This window comes from Dromiciops gliroides, chromosome 2, assembly GCF_019393635.1.
Source record: "Dromiciops gliroides isolate mDroGli1 chromosome 2, mDroGli1.pri, whole genome shotgun sequence".
NCBI lineage: Eukaryota > Metazoa > Chordata > Mammalia > Microbiotheria > Microbiotheriidae > Dromiciops > Dromiciops gliroides.
Window position 1 is genome coordinate 166,288,776 of NC_057862.1, and position 10,370 is coordinate 166,299,145.

Consider the following 10,370-nt stretch of genomic DNA (forward strand, 5'->3'; position numbering starts at 1 on the left):
TTCATTGCCTTCCTCCTGAAACCCCTGAGATGCTTGGCAAGCTCTGCCTCTTTATGGAACTTCTGTTTCCTACTGTGCTTTCGTTACGTATGGTATCCTACATCCCACGTTCTTCTTGAACATGATACCAAGGGCAGGGCAGTGAGAGGAAAAGCTCAAGCCCCAAGGTGTCTGCTTTGGATATTTCCATGCCCAGAAGAGATATTTTCCCTCAAACTTTCCTTTACTCTTCCCCACTTCAAACCTTATGCTATGCTATTATGCAATGAAGAAACACATCTCTGAAATTGTGATGGGGAAAAAAGTTCCGGTGGGAGTATGGAAATGATTCATTTTATAGAAATTTGATTTATAATTAGCTTTTCAGAATGCCTTTATTCCATAAAGCAAGGAGTCACTTGTAGACTTTGTGTTTATATTTGCTTTTTATATTGATCCACTCCACTTATTTTTTGATGGAATGACTCAGTTTCCATCTTCAATTAAATATAAGATCTACTAATTTTATTTTTTAGGATCATAATCAAGAGTGCACGAACTATTTATGATGATTTTATTTTCAGGGACAGGTGACTATAAAAAAAGGGAGCAAAAACATTACCTGTCATATTCTGTTTGAAAGTTCTGCCAAGGCTGCTGAAGTTTGATCAGATATTCATGACAGCCATGAACCGTGCCTTTCCCAACTTCTCTTGACACAGGTATAACGTCAGTCAACTAGAAGAATGGCTCCGTGACAAGAACCTGATGAATAGTGGGGCCAAAGAAACTCTGGAGCCCCTTATACAGGCTGCCCAGCTTTTGCAGGTGAAAAAGAAAACAGATGAAGATGCTGAAGCCATCTGTTCTATGTGCAATGCTCTCACGACTGCCCAGGTACTGCACAGCATTCTCTTTTTTATGAAAATGTCACTTTGCCTTTTCCAGTATCCTGTGACACTGAGCAGGGATCATGGGACTGGGAGAAACCTAAAGGGGTCAGACAGTTAACCCTTCTGTCTATAGCAGGGGTTCTTAATTGTGTGTACACTTGCGCGCGCGTGTGTGTGTGTGTGTGTGATGGGCCATTTTGGCAGTCAGGTGAAGCCTATGGATGTCTTCTCACAATAATGTCTTTAAATGCATAAAATAAAATACATAAAATTACAAAGGAAGCTAATTATACTAAAATGCAGTTATTAAAATATTTTTTAAACAAATACATAGACCTCTGGGGATCCTTTATCAAATTCCAATAAAAATTTTAATACAGCATTTATATATATATATAATGTATATTTAATGATTATAAAGCACTTTCACACATAGCATCTCACCTGATTCTCAAAAAAATTCTATGGGATAGGTGGGGAACCAATTATTATCTTCATGCTAAGCTCCTATTTACATAACCTCTCTTCTTTTTCTTTGAAGCCTATGGGAAGATCTGATTGAATTTAAAGAAATTTGTTATATTGTCAACTTTTTAATATCAGTTCTATAGTGCCTAGAAGGCCAACCCAAGAAAAGCCTTTGCTCAAGTCCTGCCCCTGGCCCATGTTAACTCTGTCACCTTGCACAAGTCCCTGAAGCTCTCAGTGTCCCAGGCATCTGTCAGAGACAATGAGAGACAGAAAAGTTTGTGGTTTGCATCAGTCCAGGGAATTTCTATGATGGAGAGTCCTTGCTTGACTGAAATACAGGTCTGGATAGTATTCCTCCACCCAAAAAAATTATATTAATCAAAGCATGACCATTATTTATTTATTTTGCTTCCTAAGGCTGTAAGATTTTACTTGTTACTTATGAATTCCACTTGGACCGGTTTGGCTAGCTTACTCTTTATTTGTTTGTTTTTGGCAGGGCAATGAGGGTTAAGTGACTTGCCCAGGGTCACACAGCTAGTAAGTGTCAAGTGTCTAAGGCCACATTTGAACTCAGGTCTTCTGGAATCCAGGACCAGTGCTTTATCCACTGCACCACCTAGCTGCCCCCAGTTAGCCTATTTTTAAAAAATTCTATCTCCTTTTGGTTTTGTGTCATGCAGGCAGGTAGGTATTGCGGTGCATATAGCACTAGGCTGGGAGTCAGAAAGAGCTGAGTTCAAACCCAGCCTCAGACACTTAATAGCTGTGTGACCTCAGGCAAGTTATATAACCTCTGTTTGCTTCAGTTTTCTCCACTATAAAATGGGGATAATGACAATATCTACTTCACAGAGTTGTTGTGAGGGTCAACTGAGATAATATTTGTAAAGTGCTTAGCACAATGCCTGGAACATAGTAGGGGCTTCATAAATGCTTGTTCCCTTCTCCCCATTGTCCTCAAACTCTAACAGATGTCTAGCTCACAGATCTCTAACATGCCATTTGTCCTTTGCTTCCAAAAAGTACCTTTTGAACTTAAATCTGTCCGTTCATCTTCATAATTTAGATCGATAAATAGATAGTTTACATTTTCCAAGGGCTTTCACAGAAAAAGTTATTGAAAGATGGCATGAAAATGTTGGGTAAATAGTAGCCTGTTTTACAGATGAGGACACTGATTTGCCAAAGATCATTCACTGGCAGAGTTGGGATCCAAGACTAGGTCTTCTAAGTCCAGTGTTCTTCGTACTTTACCATGCTGCCTCATACAGATCAAATCATTCTGTGAAATTTTTTCTGTAATTCCCATAGGAAAAAACGTAAGCCTCCTTTCTAATGAAAATGATGATAAAATTTTAAGCTTCCCATACCTATAATTTTCTTTATTTTTTAAAGTCTGTGGGCCCTCTCTAACTACTTATTAGATGCATATAATTTCTATTAATATCTCTATAACAGTTATTAATATTTATCATTTACCATTACCATTTATTTTCACTCTGTGATTGAATAACAGACACATTAATAGGAAGAAACATTTGTTGGTATATGTGTATGTTTTATTGGACCACATGCTATGTTTTAGCTAGAGTATAAATATGCTACTATTTATTTAATAATAAGCTGAAAACAATATTTTTTCTCCTAGATTGTAAAAGTTTTGAATTTGTATACTCCAGTTAATGAATTTGAAGAAAGAGTCTCTATATCATTTATACGTACCATACAGGTGAGATGCTGGGTTTCATTTCCTCCAATGTTTGGTTGGCTTACTAATGTATTCTTTTAAGTGGTTTTTAATGAATATTTGACATTTTAATTGAAAAAATTTCATTTCCCTCTATTCTGTTTGTTTTGATTTTTATGAACTTTTGCATTTGTTGGTGATATTTTTTAAAATTGCAGATATATAGAGAAATGAACTGATTTCTAAAACTTGAAGACAACTGTATAGTAAACTAAAAATTGGTACTTTTAAAGTCATTTTGTTTATCTTCTAATCAAATAGGACTTTGTAGCTCTGATGACCCGTTTCTTATCTTTTCATTTTTCTAGATGCGTTTACGAGATAGGAAAGATTCTCCTCAGCTGCTCATGGATGCGAAACATATCTTCCCTGTTACCTTTCCTTTTAATCCATCCTCCCTTGCTCTAGAAACCATTCAGATCCCAACGAGCCTGGGACTGGGGTTCATTGCAAGAGTCTGAACCAGGACGAATACACAGGCAAATGCTGCTGACAATAGTTTCTTGCTTGAAATAAGAACCCATTATTTCCAGTGAGCTACTGAAAACACATTTTTAAAAAGAAAAAAATCCTGCATATTTCCCAAACTATAGGTGGATAACTGGAAATCTCCTTAGAATACCTGGACTGCCCTGGATAGAAAAGCATGTTCTAGTACGACACATTGCTTTCAGAGTGACATTTCCATATCCGACCATTTAGGCATCCAGAGTTGGAATACAAGTGAATGGGGAAAAGGAAACAATCATCAGCTGCCAGACTCCATTTTCAATCCTTAGCACCTCATTTAAATAGTATAAACTAATATGTATTCCATATGCGAGTTGATAGATAGGGAGCAAAGAGGACCATCTCCAGGTTAAATGGAAGACCTGAAAGAAAAAAGAAACCATAGTTAAATAACGTAGTAATTTAGGCATTAATTATGTTTCTAACTTGTCAAACTGGAATGGAGAAATAAACTGGCAATCTGTAAAGTAATTGTTCAAATAACTTCCTTCTTTGTGATTATGTCACTATAATATAAAGTGTGAGATGTCAAGAAATTTCTTGGCTTACTGTTATAGCATAGGTATTCATTGGTTTGTACCATAGTTTACCAGGCATTTTAAATTGTTGCTGCTTATGGTGTTCTTTTAAATGTAAACAGTATTCTTCTTAGGCACTACAGTAATATTCTCTTTTATCAACTTTGTTTACAATCCAATACAGTCCATTATTCTAACTGGATCATATGCAATTGTCAACAAATATCAGCTCACGAGAAAATGGTAACCAAGCACAAGTAGCACACTGGAAGTAACAGAATAGTTGTTTAAGGATTCTTATTAAAATATTTTATATGTAGGGGGTAGGATTAACAAAATTATTTGTCTTATTTATTCAGAATCATGTTATGTAAGTATGTGTATATATTTATACACATGTATTTATGTGTGTAAATATAGATACACATATATTCAAAATGTTTTTGCTGGGTTGATATCACTTAAGTCTTCTGTCAAGCATATGGTTTTAGTTGTTGAATGAGATACCTAGAGTGCATGTTTTTAACACTAGATTTGAGTTTCTTTGGTTCATTTCTCCAACATGTAAACTTAGTCAGGCACGTAGAAAAGAAGGTTGGAATGTAATCATGATCCAGATTGGCATGATAGTCTTGAGATAGATTAGTCTATAAATTACAAATAAGAAAAGATACAATAAAAATTTAATTACTCTCAACCTTTGCCACTACTGCATCTGCTCTCAGGTATCCCTGGATGCTTAAGAAGGCATTGTGCTTGGAAGTTGAATGTTATTAAGTTTTGCAAAGGATTTTGTTCACAAGTACCAAAATCTATAAGGAAAATGTAATGCTATAATTCTAACTGGGATCCTCTCCAGGATTTTTTCCCCTCAGATCACTTAGTAAAATTCAGTTCTCACTTTGAGATGTACAAAAACAAATCTTCAGGATTTCACCACAAGCTCTAGTCTCAAGTAGTGTTTTGTGGTCAGATGATATAACTGTTAGATTCTCTTGTAAGGTAAACTGTATTGTTGAAGTATAATGTGAAATATTATGATTAGAAAATGATCATTTTCAATTTAATGACAAAATTTATTATGAAAACAAATACTGTATCTTAGTCACTTAATCGACCAGGCCTTAGTTTCCTCATCTATAAGCTGAGGAGGTTGGTCTAGATCAAGGGCCTCCATATTTTTTCAGTAGCAGGCTGTATGATGAGAAGAAACCCATGGGCATAGCAGCCATAAGAAGTCCTTACAATTAAAATTGGTGGTTGATCCCTTCTCACATGATACATGGCAGCAGTCACGTCATACAAGGGTAGGAACAGATAGGTGATTCAACTCTACCCATTCTTTTTATAAGTTAAAAAAAATATTTGGGGCTGAAAATCTCAGCTGGGCTCCTGGAATGGGGTCAGGTAGGTGATTTTTAAGGTCTCTTCCAGATTTTTAAAAAGTTCTCTGATGCTAGTATTTTTATAATGGAAGTTTGAGATTTAACTTAAGAAGTCAGTTTGCCATCTGCTGGACAGACCAGTATGCATCAATTTTTAAATGGGTTTTTAAAATTGAGGCTATAGTTTTCACCAGGAATAAGAATAGAGAGAATATAAGGAAGCCAATTTGATGATGACAAGAATTTGTATAAACACTTGCTTGAAGATACGCTATGATGTTGAGAGAATCTTCGTAAAGACAGTCCCCAAGGTGATTTACATAAATACATATACATACAGCATATATACAGTCCCAAGACTGTGTGATTCCATGACCCAATGCTTCCAGATAGGTAACAATAGATCAGGAACCATCTGTTCCCTTTGAAAAAACATGTTGTTTTGGGGTTTCTTTCCCAACACATATTCTGACTTTATTCGTATTCTTGGCTAACTTAATTTGGGTACTTTATAGAAATATATCACGTGTCTTCAGTTTGGCTGGTCTTAGTGAAAAACAAATTTGAAACAGTACTTCAGCTAGATTATCACCATGACTCGATTGTTAATTTTTCTCTGAAAACTACATGACATATCTTCAAGCAAATCTTCTCTTGTGTCTTATCACTCAATTAAATCCTTTGATACTATCCTCTGTATTTTTACTCCTGTATGTAGCCTGTTAGTTCAATAGTAACTACAAGGGAAGACCTTTTTAACTAAAAAGATTCATTTTTTCCCCCCATCCCAGGTATGATGTGTGCTACAAAGCTGGAAAATTAGAGAAAAAGCACATTTAGCTCTGCTTTAAGCTACTCCTTCAGATAATTCTGAGAGGTGATGCTGCCTATTACCCAGCACACAATGGGAAATATGGGGCTATGATGTGAATGCTTAGCAATTCTCCCAACTCCTCTGATAAGGTCTTACAGTTATTCATTTTTTGAAATTCTAAAAACACTAAAATACCCACATTAAAATTTAAAGGTACAGACCTAAGTGTAAATGATTCACAAATTATTTGTTATTTGGTGATTACTTCATTATGGTGAATATTGGAAACTTGGCTGTAGATCAAATCATTTTACAACAAACACTGAGTAATGGGGCATCAAAATGCTTTGTTGTTCTGGAATTTTGTTGTAATCATTCCAGCTAGATATCTCATTCCCACTGCCCAGGATCACCATCTTTAGGCTCAGTGGTGCCCACTAGCTTCTCATTGCCACAAGGATCAGCAGCAAAGGAATTTTTTAAGAGTTACTGTAGGGGCAGCTAGGTGGCGCAGTGGATAGAGCACTGGCTCTGGAGTCAGGAGTACCTGAGTTCAAAACTGGTTTCAGACACTTAACACTTACTAGCTGTGTGACCGTGGGCAAGTCACCTAACCCCAATTGCCTCATTAAAAACAAACCAAAAAAAGAGTTTTTGTAACTTTCCTCTACCAAGCCCTCAGATCTCTAGGCCAAAGACACTGATAGAAGTCCTTCTCAGATGTCCCAGCAGGGACATGTTTACTTTCCCTCTCATTGCCTGCCTATTGGCTGATCATCCTTAGGTTGACTTGAACTGCCACAGAGGAAAGCGGGAGGCAAATTCAGGTTTATTAAAGGAAATTTCTCTAAAAATCTCCCAGGTGAGAGAAATATATATTTGTAAGTTTTTTTATAGTTTTCAAAAAAATATTTTTCATGAAATTTGACCCTCACCATGATCTTGTCAATGAACTGAAGAAAGATGGAGGAATAATTTATTACTTAAGGTCACACACATTCAAGGACAGAACCAGGGTTATGAACCCAGGTCTTTAGATTCCTAGTCCAATTTGTTTTACACTTAGCCATGTGTAAAAGCAATGTGGAAAGAGAAAAATTAAAGAATCTCTTCACTGGTGATTTTGAATTGGTTTATATTATGATCTCTCTTAATTCAATAAGCATTTATTAAGCACCCACTATGAGCCAGCCACTATCTAAGTACTGGGAATAAAAGGCAGAAATGATGCCATCCCTGTTCTCAAGGAGCTTACATTTTACCCAATGATAAAATATTTACTCAGATGCAGATAAGTAAAGACAAGGTCATTGGTAGGGGAATGGAGACTACTAATAACTGAGAATGGGAAGAAAATCAAGAATGGCCTCCTCAAAGGAGGCAGCACTTGAACTAGACCTTAGAGGCTACTAGAATTTCAAGAGAGGTGAGGAGAGAGCATTTCAAGCAATGAGGTGGGGATAAGGAAAGAAACTCCCTGTACCAAGGCTAGCTGCTGTGGCACACAATCGGCTATTAGATTTATTGTAGGGAAAACTGGAAGAAAGCATGTGTTATATGCTTTATATAAATGATATATGAATCATTTGTTAGAATGAGCTCAAAGTTTTATTACTCATTGTTAGGCAGTTATATTTTTGTTAGAGTAACAGCTATTATAAGGATACATATATATTGTAATAGAATTTGACTTGTATAATTTAATGCTCCCTGTAAACACTCAACTTCATCATGTGCAAAACAATCATGTCTCAAGCAGTAATTAGCTATAGAGAAAACCAGCATCAAAAATGCCCCTGGATTGAAGACTAGTTGGAGGGAAAGTGGTCCGTTTCTCAAATGCCAATTCAAAGCCTTCCAATATGCATTTGCAGTAGTCTTAGAATGATGCCAGATCTTGGCTAATAGGGTCCAGTAAGGCTACTACAATAGCAGTCATCAGTTGTAGCTTTGGGGCCCAGAGGAAAGTGGTAGACTACTGGGGTGGCAGCTGAAGAATAGTCAATAGTCAGACTATGAATATGTATCTAATTATAACATCTAGCCAGTCAATGCTGCATTTCTTTAGGTAGTAGCTCCTTATGGGGGTGAAAGTATATCTAAGCATGAATGTGCATAAGAAAACTCCTTATAGCTATTTGGCTACATATTTATGTAGGGTGGGGTTGTGGATATGCATAATTTATTAGGCTGGGCTATGGAGCTCCCTTCTGCTATTTTCCCTTACAGAGCTTCCTTAAATTCTCTACTATTGTTTCTCTATGAGGATGGCCCTGTCAAGGGAAGTTATTGAGGCCTTTTTCTCATTTGTGGATGTTTATATATGTGTGTTTTCCTTATTTGAGGAAGCCAGTGTGGCTCCCAAATATCCTGCCAGGTATTCCTTCCTTCCTTTCTCCTTTTTTCCCCTTGCTTTCATCCTTACTGACATCTTCTGTAGACTATGAACAAGAGCATCTATCATGGTAGAGAAGCAATCTGAGCCAATGAAGCCTCAGTTCAAAGATGTTACTTAAACCAATTGATGAACCATATTAGAGAAGTACAGAAATATGACAGACTCTTGATTGTAGTTAAGTTTTTCATCTTCCAATAAGCATTGTATCATGAAAGTCAAGTAGACGATGATTTTAAACCTTTAATGTGTATTGTTATTTGTTTTTCAAAGCCCTGGTCTGTAGGTTGACTAAAAGCAGATAATAGTGCTGAAAAGGATAGTTTTCATCCATTATTATTACATTAACAAATTTTAAACTTGAAATTACAATATCTATTCCCTGTAGGTCAGGAACTGAGAAATGCTGAATGAAAATATCTGCCGAAATCTATTTTTCTGATTTTTAAATGTTTGTTTTGTAATTTTCACATATATGAAAATTGTGGTTTAACTTTGTAGGTATCATTGTTAGACTCCAAGATTAACTGTAATTTCTTTTATATCACACTGTGTTGCTTGGTATGTTTTGAAGAACACTGTTTTTAAGTTGAAATTTGTGTATTTTATAATTTATATGATGCTTGGCAGGTCAGTATTTTTACATGCATTTTTCAGAGGCAAGAATTTCTAAAATTGAATTAGAAATTACCATATATGTGTAACTTTAGCACTAAATTTCAGCTCTGTTTAATGTGAACTTTCAAAATATTTACTTCTTTCTTGATAAATGTTCTTACATGATATAGACATGTATCAGATGTCATAGTGTATGGCTTACTGGTAAAGTTTTTGTTAGAAGACTGGGAAAATTTTTAATTGGGTTTCCCTCTTAAAATGTATAATGGCTCAAAATACCTTGCACAAAAATTAGTTGATTGAATTTAACTTATGCTCCAGTGGCTATTTTACTGAGATTCTTAGAAATGTGCATCTTTTAACAACTGTTTTACAGACATTATTCTGTTTCATCAAAGATTCTATCCTGTTGAATTTAAAGGGGGTGTCCTAATTTGTGTTATATGTGAGATGTGATAGAGTTCATCTTTAAAATATTCATTCCATTAAAGAAAAAATAGTAGTGCTAAGAAGCTGATGGTCATTTTCATTTAATTCCAGTTTGAAACTGAAGACATTTCAGCCTATTAAATAAGAATTGACTTTTTTTTTTTAAAGGAAAGTTGATAATTCACCTCATCTTAACCAAGGGCCTTTGAAAAATGGGTTTTCACTGGATTATTACTATAGTATTTAGATGAAAACCAAAACAATATCAAGATTACGTATTACGCTCTAAGCTATTGTAGTTGTCTGATGTTGTACTTAGTCAATGTGTGCATCATAAAACACTGTATTCCTAGTTACCATAGAAACAAATTGTTCAAATAAAGATACAGATATGTATGTTTGTCTTTCTATGAATACACAAACAGGAAATTTTAAACAAATTTTGCTTTAGAGGAAACCTAGCCAATTATAAATACTACTCATTCATGGGAAGTCTTCAAATGAGACTCTACTTGTGAGTTTTACTACCAATGTGAGGGGTCATGGCCAAAGAATTTATCATCAAGAGGCCAACCTATTGGTGATGAGCTTTTCCATGCTTAGCTAGG

At 35.6% G+C, this 10,370-nt stretch overlaps 1 protein-coding gene across 1 annotated transcript in view; it reads left to right on the forward strand.

The window, feature by feature from the left end:
* The window catches only part of MYO5A (myosin VA), a 247,290-nt gene extending 237,132 nt beyond the window's left edge, over positions 1-10,158 (forward strand). The window contains exons 38-40 of the mRNA XM_043981532.1: positions 702-876; positions 2,995-3,075; positions 3,402-10,158. Coding sequence (XP_043837467.1) covers positions 702-876; positions 2,995-3,075; positions 3,402-3,554 — 409 coding nt within the window. The 3' untranslated portion in view covers positions 3,555-10,158. The remainder of the gene's footprint in view (positions 1-701; positions 877-2,994; positions 3,076-3,401) is intronic.
* The last annotated feature ends 212 nt before the right edge of the window (positions 10,159-10,370 follow it).